Raw genomic sequence first — 26,838 nt, 5'->3', positions numbered from 1 at the left:
GACAATCTTATATCAGGGAGAGATCAATTTGCCTAGAATGTTGAAAGGCAATCTGAAGCCTGAGTGGGATCTTTTCTTCGACACTTTGGCTAAAGTGTTTGCTCCGACCACTCGCAAGAACTTTAATGTAATAACCTCGCTGCTTCAGAAAATTGGGTTCAGCATTGTTTATAATCGTCGGATTAACTTTGGAAAGCTTATTCTGCAAGCTATTCTCTCCAAGTTAGGGCCCCTTAGGAACAGATCTGTTGAACAGAATGCAAAGGTTTCCTGTTTCTATCCAAGGTTTATTATGCTGTTTCTAAATGATAAGATGACTGACGCTGAGAAGGAACACTACTCCAACTCTCCTGTGGCACAAGTTCCTCGTGCCTGCACCAAACTTATGACTCAGTTGGATAATAAGAACAAATTTGCAGCCATTCCACTAATCACCACTCCTCACATGCTCCAAATGTTCAATGCTCCTCTTCAACCGTATCAACTTCAAGTGGCTCATCCACCACAACCTCAGCAACAGCAGCAGCAGCAGCAACCTCAAGAACCTCAACCCCTGCAGACTCAACAACCTACACAACACCATCAACAACAACTTCTACAACAACAACAACAGCAGCATTCACCTCAACAATCCCAAGAAGCACAATCTTCACACCACTCATCCAACCAATCATCATATCACTCCCCCATCCATCAAACAGAACAATCTAACCCTTCATTTGAAGATCAACTTTGGATTATGATCTCTTCGAGCATCAACCATCTTCATCTGAACCTCTCCCACACCAAACACAATCCCAAATCATCCCACAAACACAATCTACCTCACAACCCCTACCCTCTGACTCTCCTATCAATCCAGAGCTGCAGTCCTTCCGTCAGGACCTACAGGTAGCTCAGGTACTTTCTAATTTATCATCTAATTTTAATGTTGATACGTCAGATTATGGTTGTGATTTTGTTTGTGACCTTGATTTTGTTTTCCAGCCTACCAGCAATGAACCTGACAACACACAGGTTCATAACCTAGCTGAAGATTCTCTTCAACAAATATTCGTTTCTCCAAACACATCAACCAACACTTCAATGCAACCTGTTCGTAAAGTTGCGAGGAAACGGAGTTCGAGTAGTTTAATGAATAAACCCACAGCTCTGTCTCCCTCAAAGAAGCAAAGGGTGGAAACCTTGGAGACAACTGTAGCCTCATCTGTGCCTTCCCAACAAGGCTCAGATTTTGATATGGCAGATAAACAGTCTCTGGACCCATTCTCTCTACAGGATGTGGCCATTGAAATTGACCGTCCGGCCGCGGTAACTTGTACAGAGTCAAGCACTGCGCTAGCACTCACGCTAGTGCCAGACCAAACAGATACACAGGTTACTATGTTTACTGAGTGCACAGATTTTCAAAATCAATGTATTATTTATGAAAACTTTGCTGATCTCCCTTTATTTTCTGATCAGGCGGAACTTGGCAGCGTGCAAGTTAATCTGCCCTCACAGGCGTCCGGAGGACAATTTGTTCCTCCACTACCTTTGAACCCATCTCAGGGGACATTGGTAGTATATACAGGTACAGCGGGAAGAGTGAATGAACAGAGTGATGTAAGGCAAACACCGAGCGATACACATGCACGTGAGGCTAGTGAAACAGCTTTGAGTGTACGTGAGGTGAGCGCACACACTAACCCTGCTCTGTTTGAGGAACAAATGGCAAAGCTAAGAGCTGAGCTTGCCAGAATGATTGCTGAGAACGAGAAGCTCAAGGGTGCACAGTTGGTGACCCTGCAACAGAAAACTGAGGAAAGGCCATCCAGTTCTTACAGGGATGAGCTTAAAGAGGAAATCCATGACTTGGCTGTTGAAATGAGGTCTAATCATGAGCTTTACATGTCCAAATTTGAGACCATCGACAGCAAGTTAGATCAACTCCTCAGAAACTCCAACAAGTCTGATGATCAACCCTCCGGAGAGGATCCCTCAACTAAGGGGGAGAATAGAGACAAAGGTGACAGGGATGATAGAGGCAATAGCTCAAATCAAAGCAACAAGGATAATACCACTTCTGGATCTGCCCCTGACAAAGAAACTCATAAGTCTAAAGGCAAAGAACCGTTACATCAGTCCGACAATGTTTTCAATTCTGATAGTTATGATGACTATCCACAGGATATGGATGATGATGACATCTTCGATGCTACCTATCGTCAAGCAGAAGAAGAATAAGGTAAATTTGATGAGGGTTATTTGTTTCAGGATGAAGAACCTGTTGACCTAGAACATGAGGAGAATGTCCGGAAGTTCAAAGCTGAAAATGAAGCTAGGAAGCGTAAGCTTCGTGATTTCCAAAAACTTCTAGAGGACAAGTTGATCACAGAAGAACAAATCAAGATCGAGAAACAGAAAATCTATGATGCTGCAATCAAGCAGAAGAATCTTGATATAAGGAGGAAAGAAGGAAAAAGCTGGGACATTGCAAGAAGAATCATTAATGGACCTCAAAGGGAGCCTTTCGACGACAACAAGTTCTTATCTCTGATCTATGATCTTAGAGAGGTAAACCCTGACGAGGATGTCTTTATGCATGCCTTTGCTTTGGAATTGAATTATGTGACAATGGGGGTCAACAATTTGCTAGAGCAATGGGAGCTAATTGTCTATACACAGAGGAATGGTTCTTTCAGACTATCTGTCGAATCTCTGAAATCATTCTCTGTATCTGAGCTCTGGGTGCTTCGGAATAAGGTAAAGCGCAGCTCCAACCTGAATGAACTTCTTCGTGACAAACTGCTGGAACAAGCTATATTCAACAGTCCTCAGGTTGTCAGGAATCCTTATTGTGTTAAGTTCGTTCACAAGGAGATCTTCAGCACTGTCTATCTCAACGAAGAAGCCTTGCCAAAGTATCCAGCTAAACAACTTGCTCTTGCCTCCACTCTTTTAAGAACCAAGGGCTTTGCTTCTAAAGCTAAGTCTGATGCTGATGATGTGATTCTTGCTTACTGCACTCGAAAGAATGTTGCTCAATACTTTCGAAGGATGAAAAATGTTACAAAATCTCAGCCATCAGACTTCCGCGAAGACCCTGTGGATTTGGAAGTGCTACATCAACTGGCTCTGGCAAAGGAACGAATGAAGCGTGGTGAATCCACTACATCTGAAGTGCCAACCAGGGAAGAACCATCAACTCCTATCCTTCACACTTCTGATATCGAAGAAGGAGAAGTTGATCGTTAGATTCATTAGGGATTTGTAATATATGTTCAAAAAGAACATCCTTTTGTAATCTAATGTAATCTTTTGAATTCTGGTCAATGTTTAATGAAATACCAGAAACTTTTTGCTATTTACAATTCATGTTTAATCCTTTGTCTTATCAGTTAGTTGAGTTATCCTCTCGATAATTTGCATGTTATGTTAACAAACAAATAGGGGGAGATTGAAAGGCATATGTTTAGCCTATTTGTAATTAAAGAGGTACCAACTCAACTCTGATAAGAAAGCAAGTTAAATAGCAAGTACTGTTGAAGGAATCCGTACGAAGAACGTCAAGTGACTTATTGAAATTATATGTCTGAAGAATTTCAGGATGCTGCTGCACACCACTGGAAGAAGTTCATTAATATGTTCAAGCCTCAGTGTACAAATAATCTTTTGTAGCACGTCCAGAAGTCCAGAAGGTATAAAGTTTTAATACTTTATTTATTCAGAAGATTCCATACTATTGTTACTAATGAAGAAGAACTACGAAGACAAAGAATCGACGAACAAGCCACTTCTCAAATGTTTAATTGATAAAGAATATTTAATTCAGCTAGATACAGATGAACCAGACAGTACATTTGTGTGTCAGCTACTCCAATTAAGTATTCTGCATCAACTACAAGTGGTCGTTCAATCAAGACAAAGATCTACAAAGTTTAATCCTGCCGGAAGTCTCTGCTGGTGAAGATATACAATTTTATAAGTATTTATTTAATTATCTCACTAATCTAAATAATTAAATTAGTTGTATAATTTATTTATTAAATTGATTCACCTTCGAATTAATTTAATTTATGAATTTATATAATTAATATAATTAAGTGGGTAATTATCTAATATTTATTTAATTATTAAAACTGTTTTAATACATCAAATAGCTCGGTATGACATTATAAAAGAATGTCATACCGTGCCCTGCTACAAGGCTTTCTCTGATTTGTCTGAAAAATGCCATACCATGGCTGTTTGTGTGAGTAGATCATTCGGTATGACTTTATCTTGATAAGTCATACCGTTTGCTCTCAACAGACATAACCTGGCATGACATAATATGTCATACCGTGTGTATGCTTCCTGACTTAGTCTGGTATGACTTTTAATAAAGTCATACCGTGTCTATAGTTCAGACATTTGGCAGTTGTGTGTATGACTTCCATTTGAATGACTTGAAAATGTCATACCGAAGTGTTCTACATGGCTTTGGAGGTGTAAGTCATACCGAATGACTTAGTGACCAAGTTTAAAATGTCATACCGTGCCTATGCAGTATGACATTGCTTAATTATGTCATTCCTTTCTTGTTTTAGGGCATGGCTTTGTGTAACAATGTCATATCTTCCTTTGTAATGTCATTCCTAAGCTTAAAAGTCATTCCTTTCAATGTCATACCTAGTTCAAAGTGCTTGCCTATAAATATGGCTTCACTTCTTCATTTCCAAGTGTTCATTGCATTGTAAAAGCTTTTAAGTTGTTTGTAACTTGCAATTGTTATATCCACAGTTTTCTGTGCTTTGATCACTCGGTTGTTTTAATCACTAAACTAGAATACATCCTGTCGAATTTATTCTACGAACTTTAGTGGACATTAAAACGAACCTTATTAATTATATAACGACTTAAAACATTGTTATATTAATTAATTAAAATCTGATTAACAAGTTTATTTCAAATCAGATTATTCCGCCGCGATTTTTAATGACGATTGTATTCAACCCCCCCCCCCCCTTCTACAATCGTTTCAGGACCTAACAATTGGCATCAGAGCGGTTGATACCATTTTTCCGTATCAGATCCTATACACACTCTGTAACGTCCAAATATTTTTTATTCGAATTAATTTTATTCCAAAAATTAATTCTGATTTAAAATATTTTTCTTTCAAAAATCCAAATCTCATCCAAACACTATTCACTTCAAATCCTTAAATATGAGTACACAAAAGATCAGTAGCATTAAAATCCCACCGTTCAGCAAAGAACACTTTGGCCTATGGAAGAGGCACATGTTCCTATTCCTCCGCACCGCGAATCGAAAATACATCGGGATCTTGGACAAAGGTGTTACTACTCCGATGAATGTCATATTAGCACACGAAGAGGATGGTGTGTTAATACCTCATCAGATCATTCCGAAAGAACTTTCTGAGTACACAGATGAAGAGAGTGAACAGATGAACTTAGATGACGCTCTCCAACTAATATTGGTGGAATCTCTAGATCCAGTAATGTACAATGCTGTTGTTAATTGTACGAACGCCAAGCAAATCTGGGATACGTTAGAGATTATCAATGAAGGCTCAGAGGAAGTTAGGGAAAACAAGAAAGAATTTGTAAATACTTATAAAATTGTATATCTTCACCAGCAGAGACTTCCGGCAGGATTAAACTTTGTAGATCTTTGTCTTGATTGAACGACCACTTGTAGTTGATGCAGAATACTTAATTGGAGTAGCTGACACACAAATGTACTGTCTGGTTCATCTGTATCTAGCTGAATTAAATATTCTTTATCAATTAAACATTTGAGAAGTGGCTTGTTCGTCGATTCTTTGTCTTCGTAGTTCTTCTTCATTAGTAACAATAGTATGGAATCTTCTGAATAAATAAAGTATTAAAACTTTATACCTTCTGGACTTCTGGACGTGCTACAAAAGATTATTTGTACACTGAGGCTTGAACATATTAATGAACTTCTTCCAGTGGTGTGCAGCAGCATCCTGAAATTCTTCAGACATATAATTTCAATAAGTCACTTGACGTTCTTCGTACGGATTCCTTCAACAGTACAGATGAACCAGACAGTACATTTGTGTGTCAGCTACTCCAATTAAGTATTCTGCATCAACTACAAGTGGTCGTTCAATCAAGACAAAGATCTACAAAGTTTAATCCTGCCGGAAGTCTCTGCTGGTGAAGATATACAATTTTATAAGTATTTATTTAATTATCTCACTAATCTAAATAATTAAATTAGTTGTATAATTTATTTATTAAATTGATTCACCTTCGAATTAATTTAATTTATGAATTTGTTTCTAAGTCGAATTGCTGCCGGATTTTTTTTTTAAAGTTTGAAACCCATTTCACCGAGTTCACCGAGTTCGACTGAGTCAAGGGTTTTATCACCGATTTTGAACGATTCTCGACTGGGTTTGTAAGTCATTTGCAGTGTGTTATCCGTTTTGGTCGATTTGAGGTGATTTGGATCAACTGATTTGAAACCCCTTTTCGTGGAATTCGACATTAGGGTTTTTAAAGCCAAATTGGGGATTGTTTGGATTAATTGGAGTTTAAGGCAGTGTTTGGAACTTTGATTAGCCATTTTAAGTTTAATTAAATTTTAATTCGTATTTATTCATATAAATCGAATTATTAATTAATTAACTAATTGATATTTAATTATTAATTGAAATTTGTGAGAAATTTGAAAATTATTATTTTATTTGAAAAATTCTCACTTAATTCAATTTTTAATTCTAAGAATGGCCGGTCGCTTTGTTATCGAGGAGACTAATTTGAATGGATTTTTCGACCCCGAGGCCAGTTTGGCTCGATTTAGACCGTGGGTCCGGTTTCTGAATAGCCAGTCGCTCGTCAGCACTGCTATTACAGCTCATGCAGACCTCCAGATACAACCAATTCAGGACTTCTACTCGACAGCCCTGAATACTACGTTGTTGGATAATCATCGGGTTTCTGGAGATTTACACGGAGGACGTACGATTACTATCAGCACTGATGATGTGAATCGGATTTTGGGGTTTCCCAGGGAGAATTTTGCTGAACTCCCTACCGAAGCTGAACTCTCCAATTTCTTCGAGACAATCTTATATCAGGGAGAGATCAATTTGCCTAGAATGTTGAAAGGCAATCTGAAGCCTGAGTGGGATCTTTTCTTCGACACTTTGGCTAAAGTGTTTGCTCCGACCACTCGCAAGAACTTTAATGTAATAACCTCGCTGCTTCAGAAAATTGGGTTCAGCATTGTTTATAATCGTCGGATTAACTTTGGAAAGCTTATTCTGCAAGCTATTCTCTCCAAGTTAGGGCCCCTTAGGAACAGATCTGTTGAACAGAATGCAAAGGTTTCCTGTTTCTATCCAAGGTTTATTATGCTGTTTCTAAATGATAAGATGACTGACGCTGAGAAGGAACACTACTCCAACTCTCCTGTGGCACAAGTTCCTCGTGCCTGCACCAAACTTATGACTCAGTTGGATAATAAGAACAAATTTGCAGCCATTCCACTAATCACCACTCCTCACATGCTCCAAATGTTCAATGCTCCTCTTCAACCGTATCAACTTCAAGTGGCTCATCCACCACAACCTCAGCAACAGCAGCAGCAGCAGCAACCTCAAGAACCTCAACCCCTGCAGACTCAACAACCTACACAACACCATCAACAACAACTTCTACAACAACAACAACAGCAGCATTCACCTCAACAATCCCAAGAAGCACAATCTTCACACCACTCATCCAACCAATCATCATATCACTCCCCCATCCATCAAACAGAACAATCTAACCCTTCATTTGAAGATCAAACTTTGGATTATGATCTCTTCGAGCATCAACCATCTTCATCTGAACCTCTCCCACACCAAACACAATCCCAAATCATCCCACAAACACAATCTACCTCACAACCCCTACCCTCTGACTCTCCTATCAATCCAGAGCTGCAGTCCTTCCGTCAGGACCTACAGGTAGCTCAGGTACTTTCTAATTTATCATCTAATTTTAATGTTGATACGTCAGATTATGGTTGTGATTTTGTTTGTGACCTTGATTTTGTTTTCCAGCCTACCAGCAATGAACCTGACAACACACAGGTTCATAACCTAGCTGAAGATTCTCTTCAACAAATATTCGTTTCTCCAAACACATCAACCAACACTTCAATGCAACCTGTTCGTAAAGTTGCGAGGAAACGGAGTTCGAGTAGTTTAATGAATAAACCCACAGCTCTGTCTCCCTCAAAGAAGCAAAGGGTGGAAACCTTGGAGACAACTGTAGCCTCATCTGTGCCTTCCCAACAAGGCTCAGATTTTGATATGGCAGATAAACAGTCTCTGGACCCATTCTCTCTACAGGATGTGGCCATTGAAATTGACCGTCCGGCCGCGGTAACTTGTACAGAGTCAAGCACTGCGCTAGCACTCACGCTAGTGCCAGACCAAACAGATACACAGGTTACTATGTTTACTGAGTGCACAGATTTTCAAAATCAATGTATTATTTATGAAAACTTTGCTGATCTCCCTTTATTTTCTGATCAGGCGGAACTTGGCAGCGTGCAAGTTAATCTGCCCTCACAGGCGTCCGGAGGACAATTTGTTCCTCCACTACCTTTGAACCCATCTCAGGGGACATTGGTAGTATATACAGGTACAGCGGGAAGAGTGAATGAACAGAGTGATGTAAGGCAAACACCGAGCGATACACATGCACGTGAGGCTAGTGAAACAGCTTTGAGTGTACGTGAGGTGAGCGCACACACTAACCCTGCTCTGTTTGAGGAACAAATGGCAAAGCTAAGAGCTGAGCTTGCCAGAATGATTGCTGAGAACGAGAAGCTCAAGGGTGCACAGTTGGTGACCCTGCAACAGAAAACTGAGGAAAGGCCATCCAGTTCTTACAGGGATGAGCTTAAAGAGGAAATCCATGACTTGGCTGTTGAAATGAGGTCTAATCATGAGCTTTACATGTCCAAATTTGAGACCATCGACAGCAAGTTAGATCAACTCCTCAGAAACTCCAACAAGTCTGATGATCAACCCTCCGGAGAGGATCCCTCAACTAAGGGGGAGAATAGAGACAAAGGTGACAGGGATGATAGAGGCAATAGCTCAAATCAAAGCAACAAGGATAATACCACTTCTGGATCTGCCCCTGACAAAGAAACTCATAAGTCTAAAGGCAAAGAACCGTTACATCAGTCCGACAATGTTTTCAATTCTGATAGTTATGATGACTATCCACAGGATATGGATGATGATGACATCTTCGATGCTACCTATCGTCAAGCAGAAGAAGAAGAAGGTAAATTTGATGAGGGTTATTTGTTTCAGGATGAAGAACCTGTTGACCTAGAACATGAGGAGAATGTCCGGAAGTTCAAAGCTGAAAATGAAGCTAGGAAGCGTAAGCTTCGTGATTTCCAAAAACTTCTAGAGGACAAGTTGATCACAGAAGAACAAATCAAGATCGAGAAACAGAAAATCTATGATGCTGCAATCAAGCAGAAGAATCTTGATATAAGGAGGAAAGAAGGAAAAAGCTGGGACATTGCAAGAAGAATCATTAATGGACCTCAAAGGGAGCCTTTCGACGACAACAAGTTCTTATCTCTGATCTATGATCTTAGAGAGGTAAACCCTGACGAGGATGTCTTTATGCATGCCTTTGCTTTGGAATTGAATTATGTGACAGTGGGGGTCAACAATTTGCTAGAGCAATGGGAGCTAATTGTCTATACACAGAGGAATGGTTCTTTCAGACTATCTATCGAATCTCTGAAATCATTCTCTGTATCTGAGCTCTGGGTGCTTCGGAATAAGGTAAAGCGCAGCTCCAACCTGAATGAACTTCTTCGTGACAAACTGCTGGAACAAGCTGTATTCAACAGTCCTCAGGTTGTCAGGAATCCTTATTGTGTTAAGTTCGTTCACAAGGAGATCTTCAGCACTGTCTATCTCAACGAAGAAGCCTTGCCAAAGTATCCAGCTAAACAACTTGCTCTTGCCTCCACTCTTTTAAGAACCAAGGGCTTTGCTTCTAAAGCTAAGTCTGATGCTGATGATGTGATTCTTGCTTACTGCACTCGAAAGAATGTTGCTCAATACTTTCGAAGGATGAAAAATGTTACAAAATCTCAGCCATCAGACTTCCGCGAAGACCCTGTGGATTTGGAAGTGCTACATCAACTGGCTCTGGCAAAGGAACGAATGAAGCGTGGTGAATCCACTACATCTGAAGTGCCAACTAGGGAAGAACCATCAACTCCTATCCTTCACACTTCTGATATCGAAGAAGGAGAAGTTGATCGTTAGATTCATTAGGGATTTGTAATATATGTTCAAAAAGAACATCCTTTTGTAATCTAATGTAATCTTTTGAATTCTGGTCAATGTTTAATGAAATACCAGAAACTTTTTGCTATTTACAATTCATGTTTAATCCTTTGTCTTATCAGTTAGTTGAGTTATCCTCTCGATAATTTGCATGTTATGTTAACAAACAAATAGGGGGAGATTGAAAGGCATATGTTTAGCCTATTTGTAATTAAAGAGGTACCAACTCAACTCTGATAAGAAAGCAAGTTAAATAGCAAGTACTGTTGAAGGAATCCGTACGAAGAACGTCAAGTGACTTATTGAAATTATATGTCTGAAGAATTTCAGGATGCTGCTGCACACCACTGGAAGAAGTTCATTAATATGTTCAAGCCTCAGTGTACAAATAATCTTTTGTAGCACGTCCAGAAGTCCAGAAGGTATAAAGTTTTAATACTTTATTTATTCAGAAGATTCCATACTATTGTTACTAATGAAGAAGAACTACGAAGACAAAGAATCGACGAACAAGCCACTTCTCAAATGTTTAATTGATAAAGAATATTTAATTCAGCTAGATACAGATGAACCAGACAGTACATTTGTGTGTCAGCTACTCCAATTAAGTATTCTGCATCAACTACAAGTGGTCGTTCAATCAAGACAAAGATCTACAAAGTTTAATCCTGCCGGAAGTCTCTGCTGGTGAAGATATACAATTTTATAAGTATTTATTTAATTATCTCACTAATCTAAATAATTAAATTAGTTGTATAATTTATTTATTAAATTGATTCACCTTCGAATTAATTTAATTTATGAATTTATATAATTAATATAATTAAGTGGGTAATTATCTAATATTTATTTAATTATTAAAACTGTTTTAATACATCAAATAGCTCGGTATGACATTATAAAAGAATGTCATACCGTGCCCTGCTACAAGGCTTTCTCTGATTTGTCTGAAAAATGCCATACCATGGCTGTTTGTGTGAGTAGATCATTCGGTATGACTTTATCTTGATAAGTCATACCGTTTGCTCTCAACAGACATAACCTGGCATGACATAATATGTCATACCGTGTGTATGCTTCCTGACTTAGTCTGGTATGACTTTTAATAAAGTCATACCGTGTCTATAGTTCAGACATTTGGCAGTTGTGTGTATGACTTCCATTTGAATGACTTGAAAATGTCATACCGAAGTGTTCTACATGGCTTTGGAGGTGTAAGTCATACCGAATGACTTAGTGACCAAGTTTAAAATGTCATACCGTGCCTATGCAGTATGACATTGCTTAATTATGTCATTCCTTTCTTGTTTTAGGGCATGGCTTTGTGTAACAATGTCATATCTTCCTTTGTAATGTCATTCCTAAGCTTAAAAGTCATTCCTTTCAATGTCATACCTAGTTCAAAGTGCTTGCCTATAAATATGGCTTCACTTCTTCATTTCCAAGTGTTCATTGCATTGTAAAAGCTTTCAAGTTGTTTGTAACTTGCAATTGTTATATCCACAGTTTTCTGTGCTTTGATCACTCGGTTGTTTTAATCACTAAACTAGAATACATCCTGTCGAATTTATTCTACGAACTTTAGTGGACATTAAAACGAACCTTATTAATTATATAACGACTTAAAACATTGTTATATTAATTAATTAAAATCTGATTAACAAGTTTATTTCAAATCAGATTATTCCGCCGCGATTTTTAGTGACGATTGTATTCAACCCCCCCCCCTTCTACAATCGTTTCAGGACCTAACAATCTGTGTAATTTTTTTTGCATGTAGTAGTGTAAAAATTGGGGCTTTCACATTTTTTTGGGTATATATGTATGTATTTGTGTTTTTATGTCATGGGTTCTCCGATTCTGCCATGTATTGTTAGAGTTGTATATATGTGTATATATCTTATACACTTGTTCATATGAAAATTGAGCTAAAATTATATATTTATGTGTGTGTATATAGGGTTTTATTTGTGTGTATAAATGTCTTGTTTTGTTATGTTATTGCAGACTCTGATTACTTTACAATTAAGATGCATCACAGTGGTGAATGGAATGAGTATATGACTGTCTACAAATATGGCAAAATTGACTATTTTGATTGCTGCAATGTCGACAAGATCAGTTTGATTGAAATACAAGCTATGCATACAGAATGTTGTGAATTTAAAGGAGGGCATGTGAGTTTTTGGTATAAAACACCGACGACATCTATACTTGAAGTCATAACTGATTTACTACATGATGTGGATGTGATGAAAATGACTGAGGTACTTGATCGAAAACTTGGTATTATGGAGGTGTACGTGACAGTTTGCAGGCCACTGAATGTTGAAGTATTGCCCATTGAAAGGCATATGTTCAGCCTATTTGTATTTAAAGAGGTACAACTCAACTCAGATAAGAAAGCTCAGTAAATAGCAAGTCAACGGAATCCGTACGAAGAACGTCAAATGATTTATGGGAATTATATGTCAGATAAGTTCCAGGATGCTGCTGCACACCACTGAAAGAAGTTCATTAATATGTTCAAGCCTCAGTGCACAAATAATCTTTTGTGGCACGTCCAGGAGTTCAGAAGATATAAAGTTTCTATACTTTATTTTATCAGAAGATTCCATTTAATGAAGAAGTACTTACAAGACGAAGACTCGACGAACAAATCAAATTCTTAAATGTTTATTTGACAAAGAATATTTGATTTAACTAGATACAGATGAACCAGACAGTACATCTGTGTATCAGTTATTCAAATTGAATATTTGAAGTCAAGCAGAGTTGGTGGTTCGTTCGTTCGACTAATCAAGACGGAGTTATTAATGTTTAAAGAAGACGGGAAGCTATTCTACTGAAGAAGGGGTGATTTAATATTTAATAGATTATTATTTCACTTCTCAAATAATTAAATTAATTATGTAATTTATTTGTTAAATTAATTCACTCTCGAATTAATTTAATTTATGAATTTATATGATTAAATTAATTAAGTGGATAATTTTCTATTTAAATATAATCTACAAATTACATTTCAATCACCTACACTTTGGCATCAAGACAATCTGTTTTGTCTTGTTAAAATTCGGCAAGACAATCTCAATAGAATTGTCTTACCGAAATGTTCCTGAATCAACTGCCAAGACAACCAGTCATTGTCTTACCGAAGAAATCAGTTGGCGTGCAAGACATTTGTTGATTGTCTTACCGAATGGTAATTGTCTGACCGAAGTTACATTGCCTGCAAGACAATAGATTGTCTGACCGAGGGAATGCCTGCAAGACAATTCCTGAGTCTTTCAAGACAATCTTTGATTGTCTGACCGAAGGTGCACTGCCAAGACAATTGGATTGTCTGGCCGAGAAAACAACACTGCCAAGACAATATAATTGTCTGACCGAGCTCTAAATTGTCTTGCTAGCTCTAAAATTGTCTTTCTGCTGTGTCTTGTGCTTGCAAGGCAATCTAAAATTGTCTTGCCCCTTCCACTTTGTCTTTGCTACTTACAATTGTCTTGTCTTTCAATTGTCTTACAAGTACAAATGCTTTGCCTATAAATATGGCATTGCATCCTTCATTTTTAGTGTTCATTTTCACTTTGTATTCAAAGCATTTGTAAAGCTTTCAAGTTGTTTGTAACTTGCTTGATCGTTATATCCACAGTTTTCTGTGCTTTGATAACCCGGTTGTTTTAATCACTAAATCTAGAATATACCCTGTCGAATTTATTCTACGAACTTTAGTGGACATTAAAACTGAACCATTTTAATTATATAACGACGTCAAACATTGTTATATTAATTAATTATAATTTGATTAACAAATCATATTCAATCAGATTCACTTCCGCGACGATTTGGTACTGATTGTATTCAACCCCCCCTTCTACAATCATATCTGGACCTAACAATTGGCATCAGAGCGGTTGATACCATTTTTCCGTATCAGATCCTATACACACTCTGTAACGTCCAAATATTTTTTATTCGAATTAATTTTATTCCAAAAATTAATTTTAATTTAAAATATTTTTCTTTCAAAAATCCAAATCTCATCCAAACACTATTCATTTCAAATCCTTAAACATGAGTACACAAAAGATCAGTAGCATCAAAATCCCACCGTTCAGCAAGGAACACTTTGGCCTATGGAAGAGGCACATGTTCCTATTCCTCCGCACTGCGAACAGAAAATACATCGGGATTTTAGACAAAGGTGTTACTACTCCGATGAATGTCATATTAGCACACGAAGAGGATGGTGTGTTAATACCTCATCAGATCATTCCGAAAGAACTTTCTGAGTACACAGATGAAGAGAGTGAACAGATGAATTTAGATGATGCTCTTCAACTAATTTTGGTTGAATCTCTAGATCCAGTGATGTACAATGCTGTTGTAAATTGTAAGAACGCCAAGCAAATCTGGGATACGTTAGAGATTATCAATGAAGGCTCAGAGGAAGTTAGGGAAAACAAGAAAGAGATACTGATGGCTCAGTATGAACAGTTTGGTTCCCATCCCGGTGAAGGGATTTCAGAAGTATTTATCAGACTTAATAATTTGATAAATAATTTAAATCTGAATGGGAAATTCTACAACAAGAAAGAGGTCAACATGAAGTTTCTCTTAACCCTTCCTGAACATCTGGAACACAGAATCACTGCCATAAGGGAAAGCAGAGATCTGAATGAGATTTCTCTGGAAAGACTCTACGGAGTTTTGAAAACTTATGAACTGGAGCAAGTTCAGAGTAAACAGAGATATGGCTGGGGTAAAACACAGAACCATTCGAGAGCTCTAGTTGTTGAGTCACCTGTACTGGAAGAAAAGAAGAAGGATGTTGTTGTTCCTTCTAAGACTACTCAGGAATTTGTTTTACCTGAGATGGGTCAGACTGCTTCTACCAGTGGTGACGAAGAGTTCTATACAATGGAAGAGCTTGAACAGTTAGAAGATCAATCTCTATCACTGTTTGCCAAGAAGTTTGGAAACATGAGATTCCGGAAGAACCCTTCCTATAAATACAAACCTACTGTTAGTAAGTTTCAGAAGGGAGGCTATTCATCTTCTACAAGCAAAGGAGGATACAAGACTGGGATGGTGGACAAAAGCAAGTTCAAATGCTTCAATTGTGGTGAACCTGGACACTTTGCAACTGAATGCAAACAGCCCAAGGTTCAAGGAAAAAGAAAAGATTCGTATGATGAGCTGAAGCAGAAGTATGATGCACTGGTTAGAAAGCATCATGGTACTTCTGGAAGTCAAAGTTTCAAAAGCAAATCTTATCTGGCAGAAGGCAAAAGCTGGGATGATACAGATAGTGATGAAGAGGAGCAGCTAGGGAATGTTGCTTTCATGGCTACTACTGGATCATCTTCACCTCCTCCTGCTGGAAGCTTTCAGGTAGATCCTACATGCCCTAAACTGTTTATGCAATTAGGACTTGAAAGAGATGATGCTATTAAAAGGATGAAAGCTGCTAATCTTAAAATTGATACTTTAGTCTTAGAAATTCATGCTTATAAAATGAATGAGATGAAAGTATTAAAACCTAAAATAGAACAATTGACTATGGACTTAGGATTACAATGTGCTAAAGTCAAAGTTCTAGAGAAAGGTGAGGTTGCTTTAAGACTTCAGCTAGACGAAGAGAAAGTGAAATGTAAAGCCTTTAAGGATGCCTCCTTGATAGTCAAAGAACTTAATGATAAACAAGAGATCAAGAGAACTGTTGGAATAGGCTTTGACTATAACAAATCTGTAGGTAAGGCTAGTAACATTACTCCTTTTAAGAAGAGTGCTGAAGAGAGAGGGATTCCTTTTGTTTTGAAAGATTCCCTTAAACCTTTGTTTAAAACCTCAGAAGCTGAACCTCTTTTAGAGACTCCTGTTGTCATTAGATATGAACTAAAACAGGAAGACCTTAAAATGAAAGAGAGTAATGAGATGAGAGATGAGATTCTGACAAACCTGAAACCAATTAAAGTGAAAGGCAATGTTAGGTTGCCTAAAGCTGGTTTAGGTGTCAACTCTGAAAGAATTAAGTTCAACAAGCCTAATAACTTTGTGAATAGTAAGAACAGAAACAATAGATGCCATTCTACTGAGAATTTTAAAACTGTTAACGATAGTAGAGTAGAATCTGTTGATGTTCCTATTATTGGGACTGATACTCCTGTTGTTCCTGCTTTTGATGCATGTCATAAATTTTGTAGTGTTGATAATTGTATGACTTGTGCTTTCAATTTGATGTCTGCTTATTTTAAAAATTTGCATGCTAAAAATGAAAACACATCACCTAGACAACACACAAACAACAAGCATGCAAGATCAAAGACTGCTAGTCCTACTCATGTTAGGAAGGAGACTTATGTTCCAAAGCCTAAAACTAAGGTTTATAAGGCTGTTGTTAAGGAAGTAAGTTCAGTCAAGTCTGAACCAAGTATCAGTCCAAGAGGCTCTGTTGTATTACCTAATAGAAATCAGTTCTTTAAGACTGCCGGACCCAATCAAGTGTGGGTCCCAAAGACTGTCTAATAAAGTTGTCTTTTGCAGGGTGCCAGTGGAGTTGTTCGTGTTACCTGGGTGCTTGACAGTGGAGCGTCAATGCACATGACTGGCAATAAATCCCTGCTGGAGGACATAAGAGAAGGAGCTGGCCCTACAGTCAGTTTTGCTGATAATAGCAAAGGTCGTACTGTGGGATATGGCAAGTACAAAATTGGAAGGATCATCATAGAAGATATTGCAATAGTTGAAGGACTTCAACATAATCTCCTGAGTGTCAGTCAATTCTGTGACAAAGGTTATTATGTTCATTTTGAAAAGGAGATATGTATCATTAAACATATCAAGGATAAGCGTCCTTCACTATGTGGCATAAGGAAAGGCAATATATTCGTAGCTGATTTGTCTTCAGGACCAGGAAACGAAGTTCACTGTTTCTACGCCAAAGCGTCAGCTGAAGATAGTTGGTTATGGCATAAGAAGCTCTCACACCTCAACTTCAAAACCATGAACTCTCTAGTCAAGAGAGATCTAGTGAGAGGGTTGCCTTCCCTGGAATTCTCAACTGATGATCTTTGTGAAGCTTGTCAGAAAGGAAAAGCGAAGAGAGCATCTCACAAAGGCAAAACCATCAATACCATTACAGATCCACTTCATTTGTTGCATATGGATTTGTTTGGCCCTGTGAATGTTGCATCCATTGATGGAGGAAGATATGCCTTGGTTATTGTGGATGACTTCTCAAAATTTACTTGGGTTTACTTCCTGGCTTCTAAGGATGAAACTCCCCTGACAGTAATTGATCATATCAAGTTGGTTGAGTTGGAAAAAGGTGTTCCTGTAAAAGCTGTAAGATCAGACAATGGAACTGAGTTTAAAAATCAAACTCTAATCAACTTTTACTCTGAAAAGGGAATTAGAAGGCAGTATTCCGCACCAAGAACTCCTCAGCAGAATGGAGTCGTCGAAAGAAAGAATCGTACACTGATCGAAGCTGCAAGGACTATGATTGCTGAAGCAAAGCTTCCTCTGTACTTTTGGGCTGAAGCTGTGTCTACTGCCTGCCATACCCAGAATAGAACTTTGATCAACAAGGATCATATGAAAACTCCATTTCATCTGTATAACAACAAGAAACCTTATGTCAAACATCTTCATGTCTTTGGAGCCAAGTGTTATGTTCTCAAGGATGGTGAAGAGAACTTGAACAAGTTTGAGCCAAAGGCTTCTGAAGCAATTTTTGTTGGTTATACAAATAATGCTTATAGAGTTTTTATAATTGATACTCTGTCAGTGAAAGTTAGTGTCAATGTTACATTTGATGACACTAAACTTCCAAGTATACAATCTGCTGATCCATCTGAGTCTCTGAAGTTTGACAACTATCCAGACTCTGATTCAGATGATGATATTCCACCTGAGGTTGCAACAGGAGATGACAACAATGATAATGATCCAGGCAATGGTGGAGGAAATGGCAATAATGCTGGAGATTCCACTGATGCCAGTGGTGGATCATCAAGTCAACCTGGCAACAACTCAGGGGGAGCTGATGGATCAACTAGTCACACACTTCAGCTTAATGATAATACTGCTGAATCATCAAGGACACATCTTCCAAGGGAAAGGATTTGGAGCAGAGATCATCCCTTTGATCTGATTATTGGTGATCCTGATGTTGGTATAAGGACTAGAAGTGCTACGACAAATGAATGCCTATTCTCTGGGTTTCTATCTCAACTAGAACCAAAGAAAATAGAAGAAGCACTTGCTGATCCTGATTGGGTTCTTGCCATGCAAGAAGAACTCAATCAATTTGAGAGACAAGAAGTCTGGGCCCTGGTTCCAAGACCAAAAGGAAGATCTACAATTGGAGCTAGATGGGTCTTCCGTAACAAGTTAGATGGTGATGGCATTGTTGTAAGGAACAAAGCCAGACTGGTTGCAAAAGGTTATTCACAGGAAGAAGGAATTGATTATGATGAAACCTATGCTCCAGTTGCTCGTCTTGAAGCCATCAGAATATTTCTTGCATTTGCTGCACACTCCAACTTCAAGGTATATCAAATGGATGTGAAAAGTGCATTTCTGAATGGAAAGCTAGAAGAAGAAGTATATCTGGAACAGCCCCCTGGCTTTGAGAATCCAGAGTTTGCTGATTTTGTATACTTCCTATTCAAAGCTGTCTATGGAGTCAAGCAGTCACCAAGGACATGGTATGACACTCTCTCTGAGTTTTTAATTGAAAACAATTTTACTAGAGGTGTCATAGACAAAACTCTCTTTTACAAATTGCATGATAAGGATATGATATTTGTACAAATATATGTTGACGATATTATATTTGGTTCTACTAACGATAACTTGTGCAAGAGATTTGCTAAGTTGATGCAGAGTAACTATGAGATGAGTATGATGGGTGAACTGTCCTACTTCCTTGGTCTTCAAGTAAGCCAAAAGGAAGATGGAATATTCATTTGCCAATCCAAGTATGTCAGAGATCTTCTTCGAAAGTTCAATCTAGAAGACTCTTCACCAGCAAAGACACCCATGGCCACTGCCACAAAGCTTGACCAGGATAAATCTGGTAAGAAAGTCGATATCACAAGCTATCGAGGTATGATTGGCTCTCTACTTTATCTTACTGCAAGTAGACCAGATATCATGTTTGCAACATGTTTGTGTGCTAGGTTCCAAGCTGATCCTAAGGAATCACATCTTATAGCCGTCAAAAGAATCTTTAGATATCTTAAGGGTACACCTGGTTTAGGTATTTGGTACCCTAAGAATACTGGTTTTGACTTAACCGGCTATACAGATTCTGATTATGCAGGATGCAGGATTGATAGGAAGAGTACGTCTGGAAGCTGTCAATTTCTAGGACGTCGGTTGGTTTCCTGGTATAGCAAGAAGCAGCACTCAGTGTCTACCTCTACTGCTGAAGCTGAGTATATAGCTGCCGGTAGCTGCTGTGCTCAGATCTTGTGGATCAAGAACCAACTGAATGATTATGGTGTTGTAGTAAACAAAATTCCCATATTTTGTGATAATACAAGTGCCATAGCCATTTCCAACAATCCGGTTCAACATTCAAGAACCAAGCACATTGATATCAGGTATCATTTCATTCGAGAACATGTCATGAATGGTACAGTGGTGTTACATTTTGTACCCACGACTGAGCAAATTGCTGACATCTTCACGAAACCACTGGATGAATCCACTTTCTCTAAGCTGGTTTGTGAATTAGGGATGTTAAATATGACATAGTTCTCTTGTATATATTTTTCATATGCATTATATGTTTTTATATATTTTTGTGAATTTTCTGTATAATTATATCTATATTATTAGATTTTATATGATTTTCTGTATGTTATCTGATAATATTCTGAGTAATTATGCATGTTTGTATATTAGCCTGTAATTTTCTAAGTGCTCATACACTCTCCTGTAATATTCCCTAAGCATTTAGATAATTATTTGTAATTATTTTGTATTTTTCAAAATTAATTAAGCATAAATATTTGATTTTAAGTTAATTCATCTTTTTGAATTAAAAGTTAAAGTCATAAGTATTTATATTCAATTAAAGTTGAAATTTACAAAATATTTGTGTAATATATAGTATTGTTTTTATTATAGATTTTTGATTTTAATTGCAAAATGTTATATCTTTTAAATTAATCATAAATCATATTATTATTATTATTATTTTTTTTTTTTATTTCGGCAAGACAAAGTTTTTTTGTTGTTCGGTAAGACAATCTTATTTGTCTTGATGAACCGTTATTTGTTTGTCTTGCTAGCTCTCTCTCTGTCACACTCGGTAAGACAATTTATTTTGAATTGTCTTACTGATTGTCGCTCCGAGCTTTGCTTTCACCCCTCGTTGCTGTTCGGTAAGACAATCGCTACCGATTGTCTTACTGGTTCCCTGTCAACCCCGTTTAAGACAAACTCGTTTGTCTTTCTAACTTAGTCATTCAAAACCCTCAAGACAATCTCATTTGTCTTGCCCACTCATCTTCATCTCCAACCTCGCATATACACACGACTGCATATATACTCACACGATTTCAGTTCGGTTTTTCAAGTTTTATCTTTAAAAACTTGCTGTGGTTTCGATTTCAAGCATCTCTGCTTGCTGGTTACATTGTTTTACTCGATTTCCTCTCGAACTGCTGTCCATTTTTCGACTGATTCGTGCGAAGTTTTGATCGGTTTCGGCGTGTTCTTAAGTTTACGACACTCTGCATTCATTCGTGTGTCTGGATCAAAGTTTTCGTTTGGGTTATTTTGAAGGCTAGGGTTCTTGGAGTGTTTAGGGGATAATTGGATTTAAGGCTGCGTTTAGCGTGTTGTTATTTGTTTTTGGGGTTTTTGATCCTAAGGGGCTGTTTGGCTTGAATTGTTTTGATTAATTGGGGATTTTTAACTTAAGGCCGTGTTTGGAAGTCTAGTTTGTGGAGTTTAATTGATTAGTGCCATTTAAGTTAATTAACTTTTAATTCGATATTATCCAAATATTTCGAATTATTAATTAATTAATTAAGCTTTAATTATTAGTTGAAATTTGCGAGATATTTGAGAATTCACTTTTAAATTTGAAAAATTCTCGCTTAATTCAATTTTTAATTATTAAAAATGGCCGGAGAATTCGTGGTTGCTGAGACTAACTACTGTGCCAGCCTTAACCCCGATGACTGTTCTGATAGATTCCGGACTTGGGTTAGATTTCTTTCGCGACAGAGTTTAGTCAGTACGGCACTGACTGCAGATATTCCGATTAAGCTGCAACCTCTTTTTGACTTCTACTCAAATGCTGTCAATTCTACGACTCTGGAGAATTACAAGATCATAGGGGATCTGCCTAATAGGAAACGTATTGTAATCACTGTCGATGATGTGAACCGGATCTTAGGACTTCCTAGGGACAATTTTGAGCCAGATCCCTCAGAGGATGAATTGAGACAGTTCTTTCAGGATATTCACTATCAGGGTCAGATTTTTCTCCCGAAGATGTCAAAGGGAAATCTGAAAGCTGAATGGGATGTGTTCTTTGACACCCTTGCCAAGGTGTTTGCTCCCACTAATCGAAAGAACTTTGGGAATATATCTTCAATGCTGCAAATCTTTGGATTCAGCATAGCTTATAACCGTCGAATCAATTTTGGGAAGATATTGCTGAGGGAGATTATCAGAAAGATGGGGTCTGTTGCACAGAGATCAATTCAAAGGAATGACAAAGTTGAATGCTTCTACCCCAGATTCCTGATGTTGTTTATGAATGATAAGATGAATGCTGATGATAGGCACATGTACGTCGATTCTCCTGTTGTTCCTATTCAGAGGACTTGTGCCAAGATCCAAACTAGGCTGGTCAACAAGAAAAAGCATGACAATGTACCACTGGTGGTGACTCCATTCATGCTCGAGCAATTCAGTGTTCCTTTTCAGCCTGTACAAGTTCCAGAACCACTACAACAGCAACAATATCAACAACAACAACAACAACAACCAGCTAATCCTGAACAACAACAATCACCTCCACGTATCAATCAACCACTTCAACTCCTCCAAGACTACCAATCATCCAGCCAATCCTCACATTACTCTCCCTACAACCCTCCTTACAATTCACCACAACAATCACCTCACCAATCAGATTACAATTCTCCTCACCAATCTCAACATCAATCCCCTCCACAATACAACTTCTTCCCAGACCAACAAGCCTCCATTCTTCCCTCTCAATCTGAACCAATACCTTCACCTACACATACACATACCATTCCTCCACCACAATCCACTTCTCAGCCTCTGCCTGCTGATTCTGCTATCAATCCAGAGCTACAGGACTTCAGGACAGATTTACAGGTAGCTCAGGTACTTTATAATCTCACTGATACCTTTAATATTGATATTGCAGATTTTGATTGTGATATTGGATTTGATTTCCAGACTCCCAGCATTGAACCTGAAAACACCCAGGTCATATCCAAGCTGATGTTTCCGCTTCAACTACTGATTCTTCTTCAAACACTTCAAACAACACTACTTCAACCCCTGTTGTTAGAAAGGTAGCCCGGAAACGGAGTGGGAGTGCACTTTTACGAGATCCCGCAGCTCTGTCTCATAAGAAGCAAGGGTGGCAGAACCAGAGACAACTGCAGCTGCATCCATTTCCTCCCAAAAGGATTTGGACTCTGAAACGGTAATATACAGTCTCTAGATTCATTCTCTCCACAGAATGCATTTATTGAAATTGGCCGTCCGACCGCGGTATCCTGTAAAGAGTCAAGCACACAACTAGCACTCACGCTAGTAAACACTGAACCTGTGTCTTTTGATTCTTCACTTAGAGAGAGCACAGAATTTCGAAACATGTTATATGAAAATCTTTCTGATCACTCTTTCTTTTGGATCAGGATCTACTTGGCAACCTGCAAGTACATCCGCCTTCACAGGCATTCGGAGGACAATTTGTTCCTTCACAACCTACAGTTCCATCTCAGGGAACTATGGTTGTATATACAGGTACTGGTGACGGTGTGACAAACACGAGTGAAATCAGGCAAACACCGAGCGAAACACATGCACGAGAGGATAGTGAAAAATCTTTGAGTGTTCGTGAGGTGAGTGCACACACCAACACAGATCTGTTACAGAACAAATGGCTGCTCGAGAGCTGAGATTGCAAGGTTAAATGCTGAGAATGCCAGATTCAGAAGTGGAGAGTTGGTGACTCTACAAGAAAAGGTTGTTGATCCTTCATTCTCTTCCCTCAAAAAGGAATTGGATGATCATGTACGGGGCATTCACTCTAGGATGGACAAATTTGATACAACTCAGGAGCTCTGTCTGACGAAGCTTGACAACTTGGAGCAAACTTTGGCTCAAGTTGTTCAACACTTAAAGATCAATCCGTCAACATCTCAGTCTACTCCAGAGGATCCCTCAACTAAGGGGGAGAAGGATAAGGATGACAAAGATAAGGATGACAGCAATGCTGGTGCTGCTGACAGGGGTGACAAGGGTGGTGATACTGATAGGAGTGATAAGGGTGGAGAAGGAGCAAGTGAAAAAGACTCTTCTGCAGCTAGCAAATCTAAAGGCAAAATGCCTGAAACTGAGAACATCTTCACTAATCAGGATTATGACAACATTCCTGAAGATGTTGATGATGATGATGCATTTGACTCTGCTTATTTTGAAGCTGAGGAAGAAGGTCGTTTCGAGGAAGGCTTTCTTTTCAATGAAGATCAGTCTGTAGATCCGGAGCACATGGAAAAGGTCAAAATATTTAAAGCTCAACATGAAGCTAGCAAGCAAAGCTTCAGGAACTGCAGAAACTGGTAGATGAGAAGAGGACAACTGATGAGTTGGTCAAGCTGGAGAAACAGAAACTATGGGATGCTAAGTGCAAGGAAAAGAGAGAGGATATCTCCAGAAAAGTTGGTGAAAGCTGGGATATTGCAAGGCAAATCCTCTCTGGACCTCAAGGGAACCTTTCAATGATGGTAAGTTCAAATCCTTCATTTATGACCTAAGAGAGGCTAACCCTAATGAAGATATGTTTATGCGTGCTCTTGCTCTCGAGTTAGAATATATACAATTGGTGTCAAGAATCTTCTCATGAATGGGAGATCATTATTTCTACTCAGAGAAACGGAACATTCAGGGTTTCAATTGATTTATCAAGTTTCTATCTCTAACTGAAATCTGGGTGATTCGTAACAAGATCAGACGCAGCTCGAATCTGAATGAACTCCTACGTGACAGACTTATGGATTGTGCTATTCATAACAGTCCACAAGTTGTCAGAAAGCCCTACTGTGTCAAGTTCATTCACGAGAGAAAGTTTGGAACCTTCTACCTGGACCACCAACATCTTCTTAAGTATGATGTGAGTCAGTTGGTTCTTGTATCTACAATTCTACGTACCAAGGGCTTCGCTACTAAGGCCAAAGCTGATGCTGATACTGAGATTGTAAACTACTGCACAAGGAGAAACATTCAACAATACTTCAGGAAGATGAAGTATAATCAACCAATCTCAGCCAGCAGATTTCATCGAAGACCCTGTGGATATTGAAGTTCAATATTATCTCTCTTTGGCTCGTGAAGAAAGAAGCGTGGAGAATCCACTGCAGCTGAAGAGCCTACTCAGAATGAGCCTTCTACTCCAATTATTCACTGTCAGATGCTGAAGAAGGAGAAGTCCTCGTTCTGAGTGAATAGATTGATTAGGATATTTTGTTAGATATGTTCAAGGAACATCCTTTTGTAATCTATTATGAATATGGTTTAATGTTCAATGCAAGCCATAAACTTTTGCTATTTACATTCCTTTGTTTAAATCTTTGTCTTATCTGTTAGTTGAGTTTATCCTCTAGGAAATTTGCATGTATGTTAACAACAATAGGGGGAGATTGAAAGGCATATGTTCAGCCTATTTGTATTTAAAGAGGTACAACTCAACTCAGATAAGAAAGCTCAGTAAATAGCAAGTCAACGGAATCCGTACGAAGAACGTCAAATGATTTATGGGAATTATATGTCAGATAAGTTCCAGGATGCTGCTGCACACCACTGAAAGAAGTTTATTAATATGTTCAAGCCTCAGTGCACAAATAATCTTTTGTGGCACGTCCAGGAGTTCAGAAGATATAAAGTTTCTATACTTTATTTTATCAGAAGATTCCATTTAATGAAGAAGTACTTACAAGACGAAGACTCGACGAACAAATCAAATTCTTAAATGTTTATTTGACAAAGAATATTTGATTTAACTAGATACAGATGAACCAGACAGTACATCTGTGTATCAGTTATTCAAATTGAATATTTGAAGTCAAGCAGAGTTGGTGGTTCGTTCGTTCGACTGATCAAGACGGAGTTATTAATGTTTAAAGAAGACGGGAAGCTATTCTACTGAAGAAGGGTGATTTAATATTTAATAGATTATTATTTCACTTCTCAAATAATTAAATTAATTATGTAATTTATTTGTTAAATTAATTCACTCTCGAATTAATTTAATTTATGAATTTATATGATTAAATTAATTAAGTGGATAATTTTCTATTTAAATATAATCTACAAATTACATTCAATCACCTACACTTTGGCATCAAGACAATCTGTTTTGTCTTGTTAAAATTCGGCAAGACAATCTCAATAGAATTGTCTTACCGAAATGTTCCTGAATCAACTGCCAAGACAACCAGTCATTGTCTTACCGAAGAAATCAGTTGGCGTGCAAGACATTTGTTGATTGTCTTACCGAATGGTAATTGTCTGACCGAAGTTACATTGCCTGCAAGACAATAGATTGTCTGACCGAGGGAATGCCTGCAAGACAATTCCTGAGTCTTTCAAGACAATCTTTGATTGTCTGACCGAAGGTGCACTGCCAAGACAATTGGATTGTCTGGCCGAGAAAACAACATGCCAAGACAATATAATTGTCTGACCGAGCTCTAAATTGTCTTGTCTTGCTAGCTCTAAAATTGTCTTTCTGCTGTGTCTTGTGCTTGCAAGGCAATCTAAAATTGTCTTGCCCTTGCTACTTTGTCTTTGCTACTTACAATTGTCTTGTCTTTCAATTGTCTTACAAGTACAAATGCTTTGCCTATAAATATGGCATTGCATCCTTCATTTTTAGTGTTCATTCACTTTGTATTCAAAGCATTTGTAAAGCTTTCAAGTTGTTCGTAACTTGCTTGATCGTTATATCCACAGTTTTCTGTGCTTTGATAACCCGGTTGTTTTAATCACTAAATCTAGAATATACCCTGTCGAATTTATTCTACGAACTTTAGTGGACATTAAAACTGAACCATTTTAATTATATAACGACGTCAAACATTGTTATATTAATTAATTATAATCTGATTAACAAATCATATTCAATCAGATTCACTTCCGCGACGATTTGGTACTGATTGTATTCAACCCCCCCCCTTCTACAATCATATCTGGACCTAACA

The 26,838-nt window shown here is 38.0% G+C and overlaps 1 protein-coding gene across 1 annotated transcript in view; it reads right to left on the bottom strand.

Moving 5' to 3' along the window:
• Positions 1 to 458: 458 nt before the first annotated feature.
• LOC135147296 (uncharacterized) overlaps positions 459 to 26,838 on the bottom strand; it is a 31,478-nt gene continuing 5,098 nt past the window's right edge. Inside the window, exons 3-4 of the mRNA XM_064080235.1 lie at positions 7,560 to 7,652; positions 459 to 569 (exon numbers count right to left, since the gene is read on the bottom strand). Of these exons, the coding sequence (XP_063936305.1) occupies positions 459 to 569; positions 7,560 to 7,652 (204 nt within the window). The remainder of the gene's footprint in view (positions 570 to 7,559; positions 7,653 to 26,838) is intronic.

The sequence above is a fragment of the Daucus carota genome, chromosome 6 (assembly GCF_001625215.2).
Source record: "Daucus carota subsp. sativus chromosome 6, DH1 v3.0, whole genome shotgun sequence".
NCBI lineage: Eukaryota > Viridiplantae > Streptophyta > Magnoliopsida > Apiales > Apiaceae > Daucus > Daucus carota.
Note: the sequence above shows the minus strand (reverse complement) of the source record. Positions and strands in the feature narration are given on the sequence as shown.